Below are 23,601 nucleotides of genomic sequence, written 5' to 3' on the forward strand. Positions count from 1 at the left end.
GCAGGCAGAATCCCCTTTTCCTTTCATTGGATACGTCTTTTTACTTTTACTATGATAATAAGAAGCTTAGATGTGTTTCTATGGATTGAGGACCTGCATACATGCTAAAAAGGCTTTCCTGGTATAATGCCACTGTTCCCATACTGAACACATACTCCCAGTATGAATATGGCTTACTTTTCTTTTTCCCGTCTGAAAAAATTGAGATAGTACTGTGATTCTGAAATGCTATGTTTGTCCTCCTTGAAGTACCACTGCATACAGGAGCAAAGGCAGGTATATGCTTATGTTTGCATGACTTGGGATACAGGCGTGTCTTGCTTACACTTACTTTTACAGTAGTATCTTCATGCTCTCAGCTTTGAAAGCATACTATCATCTCTATGTTTTCATACAGCACTGCAGCAATAGGAAACCATATTTAAAACTCTGTCCAATTAATTTCTGTAAGAACCTATACTGCTTGTGGTGCTTGTGTGCTTTGTCACTAGTTAAATATAATTTAGTATAATCCATTGCTGTTTGGTATTTTCTAAACTTTCTTTTCTCCCTATGTAGATAATGGATGAAACTGTAAAAGAACCAACAATAAAAAAATCCTGTGAAGCCCCAAATCGTCTATCAGACCTCCATCATATAAATGATGTGCTGGAGAAATGTCAGAAAAGCTTGAATGATTATTTGGATTCCAAGCGAAATGCTTTCCCAAGATTTTTCTTTATATCTGATGAGGAGTTGCTTAGTATCCTCGGCAGCAGTGACCCACTTTGTGTCCAGGAACATATGATAAAGGTACAATGTCTGGCTTTCCACAGAGCCTTGTGCTTTTAGGTGCTTTAAAAAGTTTAACAGACCATACTGTACATGCTATTAAGGGTGCACTAATATTTATTGCATAAAAAGAGCAACCTGGCAGCATCTTGAAGAAGCTTCTGAATAACCAAATCAAACCAGATTGATAGTCTCTCCTGGCTCTTATACTGGTCAGTAGCAGTTACAGTAGAGGAACATTGGTAGAGGAACATTCAAGAGACACCAGAATGATCAGTCATTAAAGAACCTCCTGTACATCCTGAGAGATCTTTATTTTCTAGAAAAAAAATCAATGCCATTTGGGCCAGATCATCTGCTTGTCTACTCTGCAGTTGGGCTGCTGAGCTATATATCAGCATTTTGTATGTGATTACTTACGAGTCAGATCCATTTCTCTTCAGAGTCCATGGGAATTTTCTTTCAAGAAGAAGTGGGGGCTAGATACACTCACATCTTTGAAGCTTTCTTTCTAAAATGCCAGTGAAATTCTTCTTTGGTGCATTTCAGATGTATGATAACGTAGCTTCCCTGAGGTTTCAGGATGGTGATAACGATAAGAAAATTGCAACAGCCATGATTTCAGCTGAGGGGGAGATGATGGAGTTCCGGCAGGCTGTAGCTGCAGAAGGCAGAGTGGAGAATTGGATGACAGCAGTGTTAGCAGAAATGAGACGAACGAACAGACTCCTTACTAAGGAAGCTATTTTTCGATACTGTGAAGACAGAAGCAGGTGAAACAATCAGTGTCAAGGATAACACAAATACCTTATATGTTATTTTGAACCTGTAGCAATATAGAAAAATAAAGACAGTTTTTAAAATTTTTACACAATTGCGTATGTGTATATGGGGGGATATGAATACATGCATATGCAGTATTTTAACTGACCAGAAAAAATTGTGTTGTCTATCTAATTTCCTAAGTCTTGAATTTTTATTTTTAGTGTTGTGTGCACAGTATGTTTTTCTTGCTATGAATTCCACTTGGCAGTCTTTACACATGGAATAGACAGCTTTTCTATCAGAATATTTCCTAGGCTTTTGAAATACTACAGCATACCTTCTGTACATCTCTGTAAAGTTTGGCTCATGTTGTAGTTGTTGCAGAAATATCAGAAACTCTTTTTTTTTTTTTTTTTTTTTTTTTTTTTCTGTCCTGATCAGTTACTTAGAATAAACAGTATCTCAGACTCCCTCCCTATATGTATTTCCCACAGAGTTGACTGGATGTTACTCTACCAAGGCATGATGGTGCTGGCTGCTAATCAGGTGTGGTGGACTTGGGAGGTAGAGGATGTCTTTCGGAAAGTGAAGAAGGGAGAAAAACAGGCAATGAAACTTTATGCCAAAAAAATGCATAAGCAAATTGATGACCTGGTTACCCGCATTACAATGCCTTTGAGCAAAAATGACAGGAAAAAATACAACACCGTTCTCATTATTGATGTTCATGCCAGAGACATTGTTGATACGTTTGTAAGAGACAGGTAAACACCACCCCCCAACCTACTGAGGAAATACCACATGCATAAATTGTATTTCCATCCTTTTACCTCATGTGAGCAAGTCTCTCTTGCGTAGCATTCTGCAGGCTCAGGAGTTTGAATGGGAAAGCCAGCTGCGTTTTTACTGGGACCGAGAGCCAGATGAACTGAATGTGCGGCAGTGCACAGGCACGTTTTCATATGGTTATGAGTATATGGGTTTGAACGGACGTCTTGTGATCACCCCGCTAACAGATCGTATTTATCTTACACTCACACAGGTATAAGTTCAAGGAGATTTTTACTAATAAACCCTTTTAAAATATACTTCTAGGCAATCACATAATTGTTTTATTGCCACTTCCTACTATCTCCTAGATGCCAACGTGAACGCTAATATGTTTGAAATCAGTTGTGATATCTTCTAACCTGATTGCCTCAAAGATAACGTAGAATGCATTCACAGATAAAATTTAAGGCTTTTTGTACCCAACGATTCATTTGTGATTTTGCTACCAACCTAATATAAATGTAACCCAAGCTTTCCTTTGCTTTTTGGTCTGTCTCCAAAGGCTTTATCAATGTTTTTGGGAGGAGCACCAGCAGGGCCAGCAGGTACAGGGAAAACAGAAACAACTAAGGATCTGGCCAAAGCATTGGGCTTGCTGTGCATAGTCACAAACTGTGGAGAAGGCATGGATTTCAAAGTAAGAGTTAAAGATCTGTGTTCTGATAAAGTGCCAGTTACTGCTCCTTTGCAGTGCCTAGGAAAAGGACATATTCTGAATTTCTGAATAGGTGCCTCCCTTAGAGATATCATGTCAACTGATAATGAATTATAATAAAAATGTTTATTTTGAATAAATTCTTGAAGGAATTTCGTGTGCTTTCAAGCAGGTGGGGCAATGACTAGATGACGTGTTTAAGTTCATCATAGGCAATCTGCACTTGGCAAGGTATTATTGCAAGACCTTACGACAGATTACTAGCTCCTACATATATAAGTACCCAGAGGTTTTACTCAGACATTAAGAGTTTTAGCATACTCCAAAATTTGCTGACACTGAATGTTTTATATATTCATTGATGAGATGTTTTTCTTGTTGTTCTTGTTAGGCAGTTGGTAAAATTTTCTCTGGTCTCGCCCAGTGTGGAGCGTGGGGATGCTTTGATGAATTCAATCGTATTGATGCTTCCGTGCTTTCAGTCATTTCTTCTCAGATTCAGACTATTCGGAATGCTTTAATGAATCAATTGAAAACATTTCAGGTAAACACTAAAAAAGAAGAGTAGCTGTGAAGGCTGATCTTGTTTTTGAGGCCAAGGTTCAGGGTTAGACCCCATCATTGGCTTGAAAGCTTCTTCTGTAATTCATTTGTGCTGAACATTTCAAACTCCAGAGTATGTACTCTCAGTTTCCGAGATGTTAAATCCTTGTTGATTTCCTAATCCTTTGCTAGGTTTTTCCTTGGTGAAGAGGGATAAAAGTAAGCTAAATAGGATAATAGTAAGTAAATGGGATAATAGTATAACAGTAATTAGGGAGAAGAGTAACTTAACTTGATGTGGATTGTGAGGCTTTATTTACTGATGTTTATTGGAATTCAGAACCCTCAGACAGAAAATTTGATTGAGAAATGTGAAATATCTTGATGTTTACATCCAAGATACAAAGAGTGGGATGAATGTATCTGGATGACTATCTAAGCTAAATATTTTAACATGTCCTAAGTGGGTGCCCCAGTATTGCTGGTTTTCTCTTTGAGCAAACAGTACTATTTATTTCATTTCCAAATACACATTGTTCTAACATTTTCTTATGCCTTTAGTTTGAAGGACAGGAAATTACCCTTGATAGCCGTATGGGCATTTTTATTACAATGAATCCAGGTTATGCTGGCCGGACTGAGCTCCCTGAGTCTGTAAAAGCTTTGTTCAGGCCTGTGGTTGTTATTGTACCAGATCTTCAGCAAATCTGTGAAATCATGCTCTTTTCTGAAGGGTTCCTTACGGCAAAGGTAAGAAAATTTTATTGCTACCCATACCCATGTACACACACATGTATGCACGGCCAGTGTTTGGCTGAGACTTACACATTTGTGATTCTCTAACTTAAATCTCAAACAGATCCTTGCCAAAAAGATGACAGTGCTATACAAGCTGGCAAAGGAACAACTTTCTAAACAGCATCATTATGATTTTGGACTGCGGGCCCTTAAGTCAGTGTTGGTGATGGCTGGAGAACTGAAAAGAGGATCAGCAGACCTCAGTGAGGTAGATTTGCTAATTAGTTACCCTGGACAGGTCGTCTTTTTCATTAGGAAGAGGATGTGTTTATGCATCTGCTGTAGTTTTTCTGCATTGAATGTAGGAGTACTGGTGTTACTCATCTTATTATTTCACTTTGCTCTTACTGAATTTCATCATGCCCTTGGCTAGCAAGTTACCACCAGAAATCAGCTCAAAGTAGGGAAATCTATAGAAAATGAGGTATTTTACTTCTTGTTAAGTCCAGGACGCAAAGAGCCAGATGAATGTCTCTGGATGAATAGTGGAAGCTGGTTTTTGAACAGTGAGTGCTCCAGTCATGCAGTTGTTAGCTGCGTAGCTCAAGTAGTACAGTATACTTCTAAATGAAAGTTTTTCAATGTTGCATTGCTTTTTAAGGCTTTCTTTTACACCAATTTTTTATTTCTGTATATATGGTTGTGGTACCCAGTTGCCTAGGGAAATTGTTATTCAGATTTCTTCTTAAGAACCTGGAGACAGCTGAAGGAAACTCTCCTATAATGTTATGTACAGATGCACACTGCAGGTTGGCAGGAAGTTAGGGTCTAAGTGATGCTCTCAAGGGGTCTACAGAACTTGGCAGTTGGTTATTTTAACATCAGATTGGGGAAGCTGTGGTGCGAGTCATTCCAGCCATTTGGCATTTGGCTAATATGGTAGAAAAAGGCGGTGTATTATTCTTAGCTATTAGTATGCTTAAATCTTATTAAATAACCTTTGTTTCCACTGGTAACTGATGCCAAGAAAACATTCTCAAAGCTGTATTAAAGTAATCAGGCAATAATTTTTAGAGATGTTTGGAGTTACTACATATTAGATAATTGGTAAAGATTGATTCTTCTATGTTTTGTCTAGGAAGTTGTACTGATGAGAGCTCTACGGGATATGAATCTTCCTAAATTTGTGTTTGAAGATGTGCCTCTCTTCCTTGGCCTAATCTCTGACCTGTTTCCTGGTCTGGATTGCCCTCGAGTCCGCTATCCTAACTTTAATGATGCTGTAGAACAAGTGCTGGAAGAAGGGGGTTATGTTGTTTTACCAGTCCAGGTATAAAAAATGTTCATTGCTTGAGTTTTTGTTACAAACGTTAGGCTGGATATGCATTGCTGCACTCTGGAGCGGCTCCAGGAAAGCTTAGCTGGTATAGACCAGCTGCTGATCATTTCCACAGAAGAATTACAGAGAGCAGTGTATTGAATCAATATTTATTTTACAGGTGGATAAAGTAGTTCAGATGTATGAGACAATGTTAACTCGTCACACTACAATGGTAGTTGGACCTACTGGAGGTGGCAAGTCAGTTGTCATTAATACTTTGTGCCAGGCCCAAAACAAGTGAGTATAAAATTTGGTAGATGGAAATCTGGTTGCAAAATGGCATAGGCTGCATTTTTCAGCCCTGTGTAGTCATTACAAGATTAATAGCTGACCGTAACATATGCTTGGGTTAACAGGAGAAGGTATTGTGTCATTTTAATATTGCTTTTCTTGCTGTATCTCTAGGCTAGGATTATTGACAAAGCTTTACACACTGAACCCTAAAGCTATGAGTGTGATTGAGCTGTATGGGATCCTTGACCCTACCACACGAGACTGGACAGATGGAGTCCTGTCAAACATTTTTCGGGATATCAACAGGCCTACTGAAAAGAAAGAGCGAAGGTAGACAACTAGAAATCATTGTGATGATTTTTAGGTACTGAGTTTTACATCAGTGTTTTATTTTATTTTAAATACTTGATACTGCACTATTAAAAAAAAAAAAGCTAAATAAATAGTATCTAGGAGGTTTTCTGTCTTCTGTGAGTTTCCAGCCTCAGTGAGATGGATGGAAACTATGCAGTTATCAAAAATGAATGGGAGGCTTCAAAACACCTGGACTGACATTGACACTATTGGTGGCACACCCGAATTCTGAAATATGTTACTAAAATCAGAGATTTGTCAGTGCCTCTTGGCCCCTATATCCACAGGTACATTCTGTTTGATGGAGATGTGGATGCTCTCTGGGTTGAAAACATGAATTCTGTCATGGATGACAACAAGTTATTGACCCTGGCAAATGGGGAGCGGATTAGACTTCAGTCGCACTGTGCTTTGTTGTTTGAGGTAAGTAATGACTGTACCATTTAATACATGGGAATGGTTAGATACAGATGGGTCTACAAAGCCTGAAAAGCAGTTACTGTCGCTGTTCTTTGTTTAAGTGTATGATTGTCTTGTATGATTATTTTATAGGTTGGTGACTTACAGTATGCATCTCCTGCCACAGTATCCCGCTGTGGAATGGTCTTTGTAGATCCTAAAAATCTGAAATATAAGCCCTACTGGCAGAAGTGGATCCAAGAAAGAGGAAATGAGGTGGGAATTTCTGCACTTGTTCAGAGAGTATCTGTATTGAATACTGAACTGTAGACAGCTGTGAAAAAAAACACCTTTGTAAAGGCAGTCTGATTTTCTGACAATAAATCTAATCACTAGGCCTGCAGCAGAGGGCTAGTTCCTAGCTTTTCTAACTTCTGATTGTTTCTGAGAAGTGAAGAACCAAGAAATCAGTCTACCTGATCTCCAAAGAGTTAACAGTGAGATTGCTTAGGTTCTTGTTTCTTACATTTAAATTAAAAACTCAAGTTCACAGGGAGCTGAAGTAAGACAACTTAGTTGCTAGCACTTAGTGAATGCAGATCCTCACCTGCTGAGAACCCAGTCCATACAACAGTGTCACATTTCTTCATGTGACTATACCCTGTCTTTGGTAGAAGTGATTCCTGCAAGAACAACTGTACTTGGTCAGCCAGGTATTGATGGGAGGCTCTGCTGTCAAAAATCACCTTTCCAGGTTTTCTTTGTGCTGAATTATGTCCTTTTCGTTTCTCAGCAAGAGAGAATTGAATTGGATCGTCTCTTTCAAAAATATGTGCCCTACCTTATCGATATGATTGTAGAGGGAATTGTGGATGGCAAACATGGAGAAAGGCTGAAGACCATTGTTCCTCAAACAGATTTAAATATGGTAAGGAATAGAGAATAAAGATTGAAAAAGTTTATCTAAAAAGAGAAATGGGATGGTGGAGAGAGTAAAAACCTCCCAAAGAAAGTACAGGAGTAGAGTCCATGCTGAAATGTCAGTTCGCTAGTGATGAGCATCAAGAGACAAAAGAAACAGTAAGTTCCTAACAATGCTATTCTACTGTCATTAATACTCATATCAGTAGATACATCTGTAAGGATAAAAGATCAGCAAACACTCAAACACCTGAAAACATATTAAGAGTTTTCATGCATCCGAATGGCAAGTCTGTTTACAGTTTTGTCTTGTTTTACAACAGGTGGTGCAGTTGACTGTGATGCTGGAAGCTCTAATTGTGGTACAGCCTGATGATCCTGATATTCTGGAGTGTTTTTTCTTGGAAGCTTTGTATTCCTCCTTAGGTGCTACTCTTCTCGATGCTGGGAGAATTAAATTTGATGAAAATGTTAAACGTATTTCCTGCATGTCTACTGTTCATGACGACAACATCCTGGCTAAGCCAGGGGAGCTGCCAGGTAGGATCTTGTCATAATTTATTCTGAATCCCATTGATTATATTAGAAAAGTGTGAGTTTCAATGAAGGTAGAACATTGTTCTTCCTTCCAGCTAGCTATCCTGGCTGCAAAATATGCTCTCTGAAGGCCTATCCCTGAAAACCATGTAGTGATACTGATGCTAGAGGACTTTTAGCTACTGGTCTGTCCTCACAGAATGGTACTTTTCTATGCCAAGATGAAGAGATAAACAGTGAAAGGAAAAATAAAACATGAAAGGAAAGCCAGTGGAAGGTGCTTAAAAAACGATAGAATGATCCAAGTGCTGGAGCAGGAGAATTTTGCTTGATGTCTTACTGGGTTAAATGACAAGTAAACAGAACACAGTGTTGCCCAACTTGGTCCTGAATCTTACCCTTCACTTTCATCTCAATCAGATTATTTTCTTATGAAATATTTCAGTGTCATAGAAAACCTCCAGTTGCTTAATGGTTTGCAGGTCAGCTGCCAACTTTGTATGACTTTCATTTTGATGGATTTCAAAAAAAGTGGGTACCTTGGATGAAACTTGTTCCTGAATATATTCATAAGCCTCAAATGAAATTTCGTGACATTCTAGGTGAGTGTAAGATAAAATATAGTGATGATATGCCTTTAATTTATAATATGCCACCGCTGAGTGCATGGCACTTAACGTGAGACAACCTCTTTCTGTACTGAAGGTCATCTACTCAGGTTCAGTTTCTTGTGATGGCACAGATAAATTTCTTTAATGTTCTTGTCATAGTAGTTTAGCAGGAATAGAGCTGATATTTACAGCAGTGTGTAATAAAGAAACAAGGAAGGGATGAAAAGCTTGTTTCGGTTAATAAGGCTTATTAGGAGCTAACAATGGCCTTTATAAGCCAGAATAGCAGAAAATTCACAGTCTTCTCTACCAGAAACTCTAGAAAAAATGTCAGCTCTGTGGTTCAAGTACTTGGTAGATAAAAATTACATTCTTAAGGCTGTTATTAGTTGTTACTTCAAGCACTGTATAATGGTGACAAGTGCTTTTCATAGTTAAGGACAAATTAATGCAGGTTACTTTATAGTAATACTTCAGCAAGCACAGGTTAACTTCACTGACCCAAGAGATAATTATATGATCTCTAAAGTTGCTCTTAATGGCAGGCTATTCACATAGAACAAAATTAATCTCTGTAGAGTTCTGGGAAAATGCTTGTGATCCAAATAAATCCTGATTATATCCTTGAAATAGGGATTAAATGGAGCTTAACCAGTCTATGACCCTCCTACATGGAAGATAATTTCTTTTTAGATATATTTATAGGAGAAAAGATCCCAATGATAAAAGCTGAAAAGAGATGGTTGATCAATTAAAATTTTCTTTCAACATTGTTAGTGAGTTGATATTTCAAAGTATGTCTCTGTGCAACTGTATGTTAATACCTTGAGAATCTGATCCAGCACTATTCTATAAATATAAATCCCTCAGCTGTACTGCATTTTAATTTAACCTGCTATCATATTCATGATCTTTTTCAGTGCCTACAGTGGATACAACACGCACTACTTGGTTACTAGAACAGATGGTAAAAATAAAACGCCCGGTTGTTCTTGTAGGTGAATCGGGTACATCTAAAACAGCAACTACACAAAACTTCCTAAACAATCTGAACAGAGACCTCAATGTATGTATGAGGCATTTTGCCTTGTTTGTAAAGACGCATTTTTGTTCTTTGTCCTTGTGTTAAATTTGCATTGTGAAGCCTGAGTCTGTGGGTAGCAATATTGACTTTGGTAACATGACTGCAAGCTCAAACCCAAAGTGTGTGAATGATTTGAGAATCTTTCAGGATCAAAGATGTTTTGTTCTGTTCTACCATGTACAGACTCAATTTTATAAAGTAAGTATGTATTATCGAAGTGCTAAGAATGGGATTACTTTTCTTTGTCATCTGTAATTCAAGTGAATAAATGGACCAGAGAAGTGTTTCCTGTATGTCTGACAGTCTAACATAAAGAACATTTTTTGAATCATCTAGTTAAAAAAAAGAACAGGTAAAAATACATTCTTATCCATTTCCTCCCCTTTGTAGCTACTGCTAGTAATTAACTTCTCTTCTCGTACAACATCAATGGACATTCAGAGAAACCTAGAGACAAATGTAGAGAAACGAACTAAAGACACTTACGGCCCCCCTATGGGAAAACGCCTCATTATTTTCATGGATGATATGAATATGCCAAGGGTAAGCTGCCAATAGTTTGCACAGTAGTATAGAAACATTTGGGGTGGCACTGACGTGGTCCCTTCATACACAGATCCAATGAATCACAAGTCAAGGAGATTCATGGTAAGTGCATGACTGGATTTCAGCTTAGGATCTTCAGAAGAGTTGGATTTGTGTGCAGCAGGGGGTGTTTCTGTCTATAACAATATTTGTCCTATATGTAAGAGAGATCCTGTTGGATCATTTCTTTATGCCATTAAAATCATGTCTCGGTGGCCTGATATTTGCTGCAGGTTGTGTATTGTGGAAACCATCTCTTTCTCTTTACAAATGGTGCAAAACATTATGTGTGCATTTAGTTTATCTTGGAGAAGAGGCACTTTCCCCATGGGAGACATTGGAATGAATGTTCACAATCAATGCTAGAGCTTTAGAAAGTGTCACTTAGTCCTTCTAATGTTCTTCTGAGTATCGAGCACAATATTTCCACATTTATAGCAGTAATTGGCATGCTGATGTACTGTGCTTTAAATATCTTGATTCTTTTATATTACAAAGGTTGATGAGTATGGCACACAGCAACCCATTGCCCTGTTGAAGCTGCTGCTAGAAAAAGGTTTCTTGTATGACCGTGGCAAGGAGATGAACTGTAAACTTCTTCGAGACCTGGATTTTATTGCTGCCATGGGGAAGGCTGGAGGAGGTCGGAATGAAGTTGACCCTCGATTCATCTCACTCTTCAGTGTTTTTAACATACCCTTTCCTTCTGAGCAATCGCTGAATTTGATCTATGCCTCCATCCTGAAAGGCCACACTGCGGTAATTTCACTGTTTTTAACATGTTTAGTATTTTTAAATAGACATTTATTTGTTATCGCAAGTCCTGAAATCTTCTGTTATCAGGCTTTATTATATTTAGAACCTCATGCTAACCTTTCCCTTCCTCTTCTCATTCTCAATGGGTTTACACTGTTTGGATAAATTCTTGAGTAGTATGTAAACATTCAAGTCAGCAGGTAATTTATAAACCTGGTGCTTTTCATAGGTTGAAACGCGAACAATTTGGTTATGGTTCCTGTGGCCAAATACACAAAGGTAGCAAACTCTTTCCTGAATGACAGTGAAAAATTTAATATAATGCAGAAGACTGCATTACAAGCAAGTAACCTGCAACATTATATAAGAAAAGAGCTGTTTATTTTTTTCTGCTGTAGAAATGCTGTGGTAATTCCAGTCATGGAGTTTGATATTATCTTCAGCACTGTGCGAGGTCAGGAGTGAAGATGGGGCCTGCCCAAAACATTTAACTGCAGAATGTTCATACTACAGAGGAGTATGAATTTTTGAAAATGTTTGCCCTCAGTTATTTAAAATATATCAAGCAGGTTTAAAAGCTGGAAAGCAGGATATGTTTAATAGCATTGAGTTCTCTCTGGGCTGCCTCATTAAAAACACCTCTTCTTTCTCTTGTTTGCAGATGTTTAATGAGTCTATATCAACCATCTCTGACAAGATTACTGTGTGTACTTTGGAGCTTTATAAAATGATTATTTGTGACCTACCGCCTACTCCTTCCAAATTCCATTACATCTTTAACCTCCGGGATCTTTCCAGGGTCTATAATGGACTTATTCTTACAACTCCAGAGAGGTAAGAATAGAAAAATCGTCTTCAGTGGTCCTACACCTATTTATATTGGATGAATGTGGGTGAAGATGAGGTAATTTGGTACATGAAATCAGTCACATTTGGTCACTTTTCATTAAATCTTTGCCAAAATTAGAAAATATTCATGAACATCCTAAACTCTGATCTTACTCTTGATGACAAACGCTGATGCATTAGCCTTTCTTAAATAAGATATCCAGAAGTAAAAATGCAAGCAAATTAGTTATTATGAAAAGAGCAAAACCAAAAAGAGTAAAAAAAAATCTATCCAGAATTTGGTCAGGGTTATTAACTGTATGGCGTTAGGAATCATGCCAGCTCGTTTGGTGCAGTCTGATATTTTAATGTTAATTCAGGTTTCAAACAGTGACCCAGATGGTAAGAGTCTGGAGAAATGAGTGCCTGAGGGTTTTCCATGACAGGCTGATTAATGAAGCAGACAAAGCATTGGTGAGTAATTTCTTTCAACTTTTAGTAGTCACTGACTATTACTATGGCAACTAATTTGCAACAGCAACATTACCAACTGTTGCACTCAGGTCCTGTAGTCACACTGCAGACTCGTCTAACCACTATGTTGCTCCATTAATTTAAAACATGGCCCATAGAGTTTTCTTTTCTAAAAAAAAGTGACTATGGCAGACTAAGTGAGCAGATCTGCTGAAGGAATGGAAAGTGTCACTCGGTTTGCCTGTCCAGGAAAATTGGTTAGCAGTGGCACAGGTGACGAAGTGTGAGAGCAGTGCAGGGGAAAACTCAGGAAATCACTTCAAGTCCATATTTTTCTTTAGGAAGAACTGTATCAGAATGTGAATATACAATCAAGAAGGAAAAAGAAGGGTAAGAGCTGAGTCCTTAAAACTATGGATTCAGTTTTGGTTGTTACACAAACTGGAAAATGCTCCAGATTGTATCTTAAAACACAAGAGAGAATGACACCAGCTTTATACCTTGAGAATTAGGGGAGGAATTGGGGTAAAGTTTACTTACATATAAGCAACTTGCGAAACAACTTGCTTAAATGAAAAGAGGCAGATTAAGATGGCTTCAGATTGTTCTGCTTAAAACTTTTTCCTCTAACATACAAAGATACATTTCCAGCTCAATTTTCACAATTCGGAGTAATTATATCGCAACTTTTCTATATTTGTACATTCATTCAGACTTACAAGATTTGTGACAAATCTTGGTGGTGAGACATCTGTGAATGCTGAGAAGGAAGGTTTATTAATATAATATTTACATCAATATATAAGAAGGCATTTTTTTTAACAGGCTTATCCTTTTCTGTCTCAAATTTCTGTGGTCCATTGGCTTGAATGGTTCAACTGCCTATTAGATCATTTTAGATGATACACAGAACACAATAGGAGGCTGTGGTCTTTGGATCTTCTATGACATAAGTAAACCCTTGAAATCAGTATTTGAGCAAGAATCTGCATTATCACCCTTCTAAGTTTTACTGGATTCAGAATCATCTGCTTTTTGTTGCCTGACTCATTTCATATCCTTGAAGGTACAAGGTCATATAAAAAACCTGATTGAAGAGAATTTCAGAGATGACTTGGAGCAGGCCATGAGGGATCCTATTCTTTTTGGAGATTTCAGAATGGCACTGAGTGAAGGAGAACCTCGTATTTATGAAGATATCCAAGACTATGATGCAGCAAAAGCTCTCTTTCAGGTAGTGTGCATCAGCTTGGAACTGTGCCTGATTCTGTCTCTTGTGCCTGAGGAATGGGCAGGAGCCTGCCTCAAACTGTAGGAAATCTGTTCTCTTTCTGTGTGCACCTAGAATTTTATGTTACCCATTCTGGGTCTGCAGTAATCAAAATTGAGGATCAGCTACAGAGTTGGCAGGGTTTTCCAATAGTTTATTTTCCCTGAGGAAGGGGAAAGGAATAATGCTGCTAAATGTGTTATTATTTTATTAATGTTTTTAATTGTTTCTTTGGTCTCCTAGTAACATTCTGCCCACCTTTCTCTGCAGGAGATTTTGGAGGAATATAATGAAGTTAATATTAAAATGAATCTGGTTCTTTTTGATGATGCTTTGGAGCATTTAATCCATGTACATCGCATCATACGGATGGATCATGGGCATGCCCTGCTGATAGGAGTGGGAGGCTCAGGAAAGCAGTCTCTAACAAGACTGGCTGCCTATACAGCTGGGTGTGAGGTTAGTGACCCTGCATCTTTGCAATGAAAGAAGACAAGGAAAGCAATATTGTGATCAGGATTAAATTGGGGGCAGGGAACGGAAGTCAGTCAGAAAGACAGAAAGCGAGGATGGGTTTGATGACGAACAGCTAATAGTCCCTAACTACTGCTTTTGTTGCTTACCTGTATTACAGCAGCACTCCGGTGCTGCATGAGGAACCTTGTCATTGATACTGTAATATTTCAGATAGGAAATGTTCCTCTCTCAGAGGTACTTTCAGTCTCTTACAGAGGCTTGGAAGGGAAGAACAAAAAAGGAAGATGAACACCAAGCAATATAAAAATGCAGTCCTGCAGGGTTGTACAAAAGTAATTTTTAAAAAGAATGTAGTGCTTATTTTTTTTTTTATACTTACCCATTTATTGATGATAGGGGCCAAACCAAATTCAGAGTTACCATCATGTTGAGTCCACCTGTGTCTTCTCAGTATATGTTTGCATCCTTAGGTATTTGAGATCATCTTGAGTCGAGGATATGGAGAAAATAATTTCCGAGAAGATTTGAAAAATTTGTACCAGAAGCTGGGTATTGAGAACAAGTCAATAGTCTTCTTGTTTACAGATGCTCATGTAGCAGAAGAGAGTTTCCTGGAACTCATCAACAACATGTTAACTTCAGGTGGCACAGGCAGCCTCAATTACTCCCGATCAGTATCTACTTGTGACTCATAATCTCAAATGTACCCTTCATCTAGCTATTACTGTTTCACCCTGTGTCCTCTGCTGCTTTAGTTAGTTACACCTTTCAGTACTACCTGAAATGATCTTGGCCTTAATAATGGCTTTTTGGCATCTTCTTACAGTCATTTATATGTCTGGGAAGGCTACAGGGTTAATTCAAGCTGATCAGTATGTTTTGGGAGTCTCAGATTTCTTCCAAGACTGAGGTGTAACTTCAGCTGCATTTGGCCATAAACCCACCTTTTGTCCCCTTGGCTTTTGTATAGTATTCACCTAACTGCAGCAACTGCTTTTATACATATGTCCTAAAATGTAGTTTAGTATCTTTTAGAGTATGCAGCAGCTGAAAATGAGCAGCAGCTGGCACTGTGTGACCACCCTCTCCATAGAAGTTCCTACTCAGTCTGATTTGAAAACAAATGTGTTAAATCTTATCCCTTTCCTTAGTCTAGTTTTCCCTGTTCCTAGTCTGCTTATGTCTGTCATTAGGTAACTTATGCAATATTTGCCGCATGATTGAGAGAATGAAAATGTGAATTGATGGTTTCTAGACACTAATGCAGATTTTCTTTGCAGTGTTAAAAGCAGTTTATGTTCCTGTGACATTTTGTATATATTGCTGAAGCCCCCTCAAAATGATTTAATTATTCCTCTAAATCCCCTCACATCATCCTAAGTACTGCCTCTCTATTTTGCATGGGGGTTGGAGGAGGGGGGGAAGCATAGAGAGCATAGGTTCATTCAAAAATATCCGGAATAATTTTTGCAGAACTAGGTTTTAAATCTGTGAATCTGGTTTCTCATCTGCCCTATCCCCAGCCATATGGTTTTCTCTTACTGGTTGTCCTCCCTAGCATTCTTCTGTCCTCATGTTACAGGAATGGTGCCAGCCCTTTTTCCAGATGATGAAAAAGACACCATACTAGGTCAGATTGGAGATGAAGCTACTAAAGCTGGCGTGAACCCAGCTAAAGAGAGTGTCTGGCGATATTTTGTAAACAAATGTGCAAGCAACCTTCACATTGTCCTGGGAATGTCCCCAGTTGGGGACAGTCTGAGAACGTGGTGCAGAAATTTCCCAGGTATCACTTGTACAGACTGCTTAGTCCCTTCCCTGTGAAATACGGGTTTGCAGGCAAGAGAAAATCTCCAGTGGACACTCAGAGATGTCTGGCAGCTAAAGCTAAGCAGAGCAGGTTTCATGATTAAGGTTTTGCAGTGCATGATTTTTTTTTTCCAGTTAATTACCATAAATCAGTGAGTATTATTGATTAGCATTTACCAGATCAGTTCATTTTCCAGCTGAACAGCTACAAATCAATTGGTCATCCTCATTTAATTGTAAATGTACAGGCTATGTCTGCAGCTTCTCCTCTGTAGTTTACAGAAGAATGTGTGGTATTAAATCATTATGAAGCTAGGATGGTGGTAAGAGAAACATTTTTGTATCCAAAGCCAAAAAAAAGGCATGGTGAGAGGGACACCCACCCACTGAGAGAAGAAACACCAGAGCCTGGTGGATGCTGTGCTTCAGCAGGTGGCTGAAAGGAGTCCTGAGAGACTGAAGAGACACATGAAAGATGGGTATGGGTGGGAATCCTAACCCCAGGCATTAAAATACCTTGTTGCAGCTCTTGACTGCATCCTGTAGAATGGTACAGCCTAAAGAATAGTATAGCCTAAAGAATAGCACTGGAGTTAGCAGGACACAGGTGCAAAGTTGGTTGTTTACTATCAAAATGGAAGTATTGACTTTGTGGTAAATATTGTTGCTAAGCAGGAGTCAAATAAGACAGATTCTGCAGGTTCCTGATGCAAATAAAGTTAAGCACGGGACTGCCTGGCAGATTAGGGTCTAGTTTTACAAAGGAATTTTTCAGATAACACTATACTTTTTTTTTAAGGTCTTGTCAACAACACTGGTATCGACTGGTTCTTGCCCTGGCCTCCCCAGGCTTTGTATGCAGTTGCACAATCCTTTGTTGGTATGTAAAATGTCAGTATTTTAAGCCATTAACCCTTGGGATACCCTAAGAAATATATTCTTTACTTCGCAGTTATTGTAGATTTCATAATTTGATTTCCCATTGTGCTTGTTACCCCGAGTCTAAATGGGTGATGCAAAATCCCAGTCAAAAAATGTTTCTGGATGGAAGTTTCTTACTCAAATAGATTTAAAAAATTGCTAAAATTCAAGTTCCCAACTCTGCAATGTGGCCTGCCTACCAGGAAGCCCAGGTTCTCTTCTGACTCTTGCTTTTTGCCTTGATCTTGCTTTTTGCCACAGAAAAGGCTTTTTCTGGTGCCTGGCTTAGTTGTACATAAGTCAGATGGTAATTGGCAGACTCTTAAAAAACCCAACAAAACCTTTGAAATTTTTTATTTCTTCTGCCCAATTTTAGGAAATAGCACACGCATCCCATCAGAGAGCTCCAAGTCAGTGATTGAGCACATGGTCTTGGTGCATGAATCTGTAGGGGATTTCAGCAAGAAGTTTCTGCAGAAACTGAGACGTAGCAACCATGTCACACCAAAGAATTACCTTGATTTTATCCATAGCTATTCAAAATTGCTGGAGGAGAAAAATGAGTTCATTTTAGGTAAGGCTGTGTAGATGTTTTCTACTTTTTAATAAGTGATAGAAATATATTAAAAAGAAAAAAAATTTGTGAGAATCTCACATATTACCCACATTATGCAAAAATAATTTTATCAGTACTATCTCAAATGCTGTGCTGGCATCTGGTTTTGACATTGGACCAATATCCTGGCCACATGTGAATGTTCAGACTCTTGCCTGTCAAATTGAGGCTCTCCTCAAATTCTTTTGTGCATGAACCTGAGCCAGAATCTCCAAACTAGACACTCCTCTGCTTGGGGAAGAGCCTGACTAGATCTAACACCTGCTCAGCCTAGCTCAAGGTTTGATATTCTTCCTCAAGCAGCAGTTCTTATTCATACTTCAGTGGGCACTGAAATGTGAACAGTGTGATATGGAAAACAAACTGTGGCACAGGGCCACTATGTGGCAGCTCAATGACATTAACACCATCTTGGGTGGGAGGCTTAGGATAGGCAAAAATCTCCCAGAGTCATTTGCCTTTCATAACCGAGGTTGCCTTGGTACAAAGTGCACCTATAAGCATATTTACCTTCCGTGAGATTGTCTGTTGCTGTGTGATAGTACACAATCAACGAATCACTAACATTTCTCCCTTTTTTTTCTACCTAGCACAATGTAAACGGCTGGATGGGGGCTTAGTTAAACTGAAGGAAGCTAGCATACAGCTGGTTGAGCTGAACAAGAAACTTGCTGAGCAAAAGATTGTGCTAGCAGAAAAATCAGCTGCTTGTGAGGCTTTGTTAAAAGAGATTTCAGCAAACACAGAAGTAGGTAGGTAGGTTAGAACTACTGAAGTGTCCCTAAGCAAGGCTCCCATAGTCTGTGTTGGGTTGGGTTGGAAGACCCTCTGAGAGCTTCAGCTGCTTCTAGAGGTAACCCTCTTGTTCTATCTGTGCTGATCTAGTGTTTTGCTTGAAGAGTAGGTCCCCTATCTTGCCCAGATTGCCATCTTTGCTATATATTTGGCCTACAGTACTTTACACAACTCAATATTATGATTGCCTGCCCTTGTCTTCCCTTTCCAAGGTATAGGTCATAACATGGGAAAGAGGCATTAGCAGGAAAGGGACCTTCTGATTCAGAACATTACTGTTAGAGGAAAAACAGAGGGAAGTGTGAGAGGAAAAGAGATTACATGTGCTGTTGTGGGGAACACTAACAGTGTTCCTAACCTGATGATGGAACTGTAAACATTGGCAAGCTAGCAACAAAGAGATACTGACTTGATGGTAATTTCTGATTTTCAGCCAAGAGCAAATCTATATTAGTATATGGTCTGTATAGAAGTTTGAATTATCCATTTATGGTCCTGCCTTTACAATTCCTAGCTGAGGAGAAGAAAAAACTGGCTGAAGAAAAAGCTGTGGAGATAGAGGAACAGAATAAGATCATTGCTATGGAGAAGGCGGCTGCTGAGACAGCTTTGGCTGAAGTCATGCCTATTTTAGAAGCTGCCAAACTGGAGCTTCAGAAGCTTGACAAGTCTGATGTTACTGAGATCAGGTGACTCATTTGGATATACGGTAGCATAAACTATGGGAAATTCACTGAGACACCCTTGTTTGCAGGGTTTGAGCCTTAGCCTCACCTTTCTCACCTGCATAGTGTATGGGTGAAGGTCAGGACATCAGTTGTCTGGGTGCAGAGGTCACAACAGAATCCCCTGATTCGTAGCCCAGGACTTCACCTCAAGCCTGTTCTTCCAGTCCTTTGTTTGATGTCTTCCCCCTTTTTCTGTACCCTGTGTCTGATGATCTAGCAACTGCTATGGCTTTTGGCTGAGCAGTGACTGTCCAGACCCCTTTGTTCCTCCTCTGTTTTTATTCTGTGTGAATAAGAACACATACCAGCTATTTTTCAGGGATGCTTTGATAGCATGAAACTATATTTCTCTGCTGAATTAACTTCTCCCTGTGTTTTTATAGTATTTGGGTATAGATACAAAAGCACATCCAGTCCTTGGCTCTCCCTGAAATAGCAACAGCTCTCCGTCCCCTGCCACACTCATTTAGTTTCCTTTCTCCATCTCTGGATTCTTCCTGTACCGCTCCTCCCAACGGACAGCTGCTTCCCTGCCCTAGGGAAGAATATCCTGTCTCAGGATTTTAGGCCTTCCACCATTGAAATCCTTTAGTATTTCATTGATCAAATTGTCTGAATGCAAGAATCTTTTTGAGCTTTTGACGAGTTAATAATTTCTTGTCTCGCCTGGATTATCTTTTTCACTTTGTGTAGGATGTCTTATGTGCTAGCTCTTGTATTGCAATGACTCTCTTAAAGGGAAGTACCCATCTCTGGCATCATGTGCTTTGTCTCCTCCTTTTTCTCCTCCATTGTCTCCTTCATCTCTTTTCTAGATCCTTTGCAAAACCCCCTAAGCAGGTGCAGGCTGTTTTGGAATGTGTTCTTATAATGAGAGGTTACAGAGAACTAAACTGGAAGACAGCCAAAGGAATGATGTCTGAGGCAAATTTCCTGCGATCCCTGATGGAGATTGATTTTGATGGAATTACTCAGAGCCAAGTGAAATCTGTCCGAGGTAAATTACAGATCTGTGTACACTTGGAATGAACGTAGGATCCTGTTAATGTGATTAGCCATGTCCGCGGCAATCCTTCCGGTGTTGTTTGGGAGGATGGGATTCACTTTGTGCAAAGGAACAACACTGTCTGCAGTGCTGCAGATGTTGCACTGTTGGGGTGACTGGGTTTTTCAGAGTTCAGAGACCTTCTGCTATGTGTTGCATCCAGTTTATATCTTAGCTGGGATCTTACACACTTCAGTTTAGAACAGGCAAGAAAGAAGCAAGACAGCTGAGCAGGCCTGCTGTCTGCTTTTAGCCACTTAGGAAGTAGCATTATGACCTCATCCATGTGGTCACAATTAAAATGTGATATATACAGAGTGGAAAGAAGATAAACTATATGTAAAGCTTATGGGCCAAACTTTGCACGTGCTCCTGAGGCTGTAATACAGAGTAGTTCCTTTAAGAGGGGAATTTGGCCCTTTGAACAAAATTACATCTGACTGCTGCGGAGAAAAAAAAACATGATCCTGAGATGTGCTGAACAACTCCTGAACGCACGCCCTTCTTGGAGAAAGAACTTGGGAGATCACTAGCAATACTGTGCTTGCATTGTTAAAGTTAAAGCCCAGTAGCTTCATCTTAAGGTCAGAGTCTCTTTAATATTCTGACCAATGTTTCATGTTGCTGGTAGGGGAAGTTATTTCTTTGAGGATTTCTGCACTGTAATTCAACTCACTTGCAATATTTTTCTGTTTCCCCATTTAGCTCTGTTAAAGAATCTTAACACTACCTTCAATGAAATGGAACTTGTTAGCAGAGCAGGCCTGGGAATGTTAAAGTTTGTCGAAGCAGTGATGAGTTACTGTGATGTAGTTAAAGAAGTCAAGCCGAAGAGAGAAAAGGTAAAGTGTGTGGATTCAAACTTAGAGGAGGATGAAGCATGATCCTGATGAGAATAACAATACTTGGCAATTTCATAGACTGCCCATTTCTCCTCTTTGAAGTGCTTAAGAAGAGGTGTTTAGGAAAGCTATTGGAGTAGGAGTGAGGCAGGTACTCAGCTATAAACTGCTGTGTTTGTTGTGTCATGATGCTGGGATGTGGGTTCCCATCCACATCAGTGCTTGAAGGAGAAGGGAGGAATGTGTTCAGATGGACTTTTGTAATCTAACATGGTTAGAAAAACACAGTTTATAGCTGTCTACTGAAAAGAGGCTTCAAAACGTGTGGCATTTGGACAGAGCAGAGCTCAGCAGTTCACAACATCCATGTCCCTTAAGCACAGACCTTTTGATTAACTGTTTTTAGAATGACTGGAAAGTTAACTGTATTACCAAAGGAAATCTAATGTCCAACAGATAATGCTGGGAAACTTTCTTCAAGAAAAGGTTATTATATACAGCTGACTACCGAGAAAGTATATTCACTAGATGATAAGTCTGACGTTTTTGAGGTCTTAATGTTGTTATTAAGCAGACGAACCTCCCCTTCTGTCACAGGATGGCAGTCCTGCTGACCTCCAATGTCAGCCAGACTGCTCACATGCTTTAATATACCTTGTGGGTACAAAACTCTAGGAGATTTATCTGCTTTGGAACTGCAGTATCAGACCATGATGTATATGTCTGGGATGGGGCAAGATGGGTGAGAAACAATGCCAGTTATTTTGTCTTACACTTTGAAATATATGAAATAGCCAAAAGAAATCTGAGAACTTAACACTTCTCTCCAAAGCCCTTCTTTCCTCTGATACTCTTATGTTTCTTTCATAATGTGATGTAGGTGGCTCGGCTAGAACGGAACTATTACTCAAGTAAGCGGGAACTGGAAAAGATAAAGGCAGAGTTGGCTGCCATTCAGGATGAGCTTAAAGCTTTGGGGAACAAGTATCAAGAGGCAATAAAAGAAAAGCAACAGTTACAAGAAGAAGCAGAGATTATGCAGAGAAGATTAGATGCTGCTGACAAGCTCATCTTTGGCTTGAGGTCTGAGAACAAGAGGTAAGTCTAGATTCAGAGGGACATTTTTGACATCAGAGGGTCCTGTGCCAGGGATAAAATCTATCACAGAGACATTTTTGGAAACGTCATTTCCTGTGATGTTTGTTTCTGAAAAGAACTAATATCCACTCTAAGCTAATATCCATTAGCACTTGAAAAATAATAATTTTTAGTGCAGAAGAAAAAGGTGAACTCAGATTAAAAGGAAGAAGGTTCAGATCAACTCAGTGTCTGTGGCCATCATAATAGCGAGAGAATAACCGATTGTAAATTTGTGTGTCTCAACCTACATCTAAAGTAGCAGCAGCTGGAAATTCTGCACATAATCCCCACCTCCTTGGTACAGACTAACCCAGGATTCCCTTATAATTCTATCAGGTGGACAAAGGAATTAGAAGACTATGAAATACGAAAGGTGAAGTTGCTTGGAGACTGTCTACTCTGTGCTGCCTTTCTGAGCTATGAAGGAGCATTCAACTGGGAGTTTCGTAATGAAATGATCTATCAAATGTGGCAAGAAGATATCCTCTCACGAGAGATTCCTCTCAGTCAGCCATTTAGGCTAGAAAGCCTCCTGACTAATGAGGTGGAGGTTAGCAGGTATGTCCAGTAAAGAAATCCAGTGACTGCTGAACGTGAAATTGTGAACTGAGAGTCTGGATCTGAATCTGTAGCATAGAATTGGCATTGTGGGCAGAGGTGCACAGCCATAATAGAGAGAGCCCATTTTACTTTCACGTCTCAAAGATGGTAAGAAGATGAATTATTTTTCTTCTGGTTAACAGAGGGTATCTATTATAACAAACCATTGTACTTTACACTCCAGGGACATTCACTGAACCGAAGACACATATAATACTTTTATAGGAGATTTTTTTAAGGAGTTACCTATAATATGTGTTCAACCCAAAGCCCAGCAGGAGTCTTTTCATTAACTTCAATGAATTTGGAATTAGACTCATGCCCAGATAGCCCATATTTCAACTACTGCAGGATTACTCACCAAACGCAACAGTCGGTGTTTTGAGTAGTGTAGTTACAAATGACTCAGACAATGAGTCAGTCTGAGTTTTGACACTATTTGCACAATCATATACACTCTGTTTCCATGTCTGTCTAATAGTGTGCTCAGTAAATTGCATAATTTTACTGACAAATGAAATGTGCTGTTCTCCCATGAAGTTTTTGTCCCAGCCTGGTCTTTGATCCATTCTGCTCCCAGGTGGGTTTCCCAGGGATTGCCTCCAGATGAGCTCTCTGTCCAGAATGGCATCCTGACAACATATGCAAGCCGCTTCCCACTCTGTATTGACCCACAACAACAGGCATTACATTGGATTAAGAAGAAAGAAGAAAAAAATAACCTGAAGGTAAAGATAAATGATCATTTTATTTCTTTACTGGTTGTTTTAAAAGCTGCATAAATATCTGTCACCTTGAATGGGAAACCAGTTATATACTGACAAATGTGTTGACTACTGTGTCTCTGAAATAGATAGAGAATATCACTGTTCATGTGACCTTCAGTTCTTT

General features: G+C 39.2%; 1 protein-coding gene across 1 annotated transcript in view; it reads left to right on the forward strand.

Annotated features, from left to right (window-relative positions):
- Positions 1–23,601, forward strand: part of DNAH10 (dynein axonemal heavy chain 10) — a 53,567-nt gene that overhangs the window by 17,691 nt on the left and 12,275 nt on the right. The window contains exons 25-58 of the mRNA XM_035898537.1: positions 559–792; positions 1,321–1,544; positions 2,031–2,300; positions 2,395–2,578; positions 2,870–3,004; positions 3,414–3,566; positions 4,127–4,315; positions 4,425–4,571; positions 5,442–5,633; positions 5,803–5,921; positions 6,090–6,248; positions 6,560–6,695; positions 6,825–6,947; positions 7,465–7,599; positions 7,916–8,132; positions 8,612–8,731; positions 9,661–9,806; positions 10,215–10,367; positions 10,908–11,168; positions 11,827–11,999; positions 12,374–12,467; positions 13,534–13,701; positions 14,008–14,196; positions 14,685–14,856; positions 15,797–16,000; positions 16,823–16,903; positions 17,321–17,518; positions 18,151–18,312; positions 18,870–19,044; positions 19,899–20,080; positions 20,834–20,970; positions 21,851–22,068; positions 22,447–22,668; positions 23,291–23,438. Of these exons, the coding sequence (XP_035754430.1) occupies positions 559–792; positions 1,321–1,544; positions 2,031–2,300; positions 2,395–2,578; positions 2,870–3,004; positions 3,414–3,566; positions 4,127–4,315; positions 4,425–4,571; positions 5,442–5,633; positions 5,803–5,921; positions 6,090–6,248; positions 6,560–6,695; positions 6,825–6,947; positions 7,465–7,599; positions 7,916–8,132; positions 8,612–8,731; positions 9,661–9,806; positions 10,215–10,367; positions 10,908–11,168; positions 11,827–11,999; positions 12,374–12,467; positions 13,534–13,701; positions 14,008–14,196; positions 14,685–14,856; positions 15,797–16,000; positions 16,823–16,903; positions 17,321–17,518; positions 18,151–18,312; positions 18,870–19,044; positions 19,899–20,080; positions 20,834–20,970; positions 21,851–22,068; positions 22,447–22,668; positions 23,291–23,438 (5,820 nt within the window). The remainder of the gene's footprint in view (positions 1–558; positions 793–1,320; positions 1,545–2,030; positions 2,301–2,394; positions 2,579–2,869; positions 3,005–3,413; positions 3,567–4,126; positions 4,316–4,424; positions 4,572–5,441; positions 5,634–5,802; positions 5,922–6,089; positions 6,249–6,559; positions 6,696–6,824; positions 6,948–7,464; positions 7,600–7,915; positions 8,133–8,611; positions 8,732–9,660; positions 9,807–10,214; positions 10,368–10,907; positions 11,169–11,826; positions 12,000–12,373; positions 12,468–13,533; positions 13,702–14,007; positions 14,197–14,684; positions 14,857–15,796; positions 16,001–16,822; positions 16,904–17,320; positions 17,519–18,150; positions 18,313–18,869; positions 19,045–19,898; positions 20,081–20,833; positions 20,971–21,850; positions 22,069–22,446; positions 22,669–23,290; positions 23,439–23,601) is intronic.

Source organism: Egretta garzetta, unplaced genomic scaffold, assembly GCF_000687185.1.
Source record: "Egretta garzetta isolate BGI_Z169 unplaced genomic scaffold, ASM68718v1 scaffold447, whole genome shotgun sequence".
Lineage (NCBI taxonomy): Eukaryota > Metazoa > Chordata > Aves > Pelecaniformes > Ardeidae > Egretta > Egretta garzetta.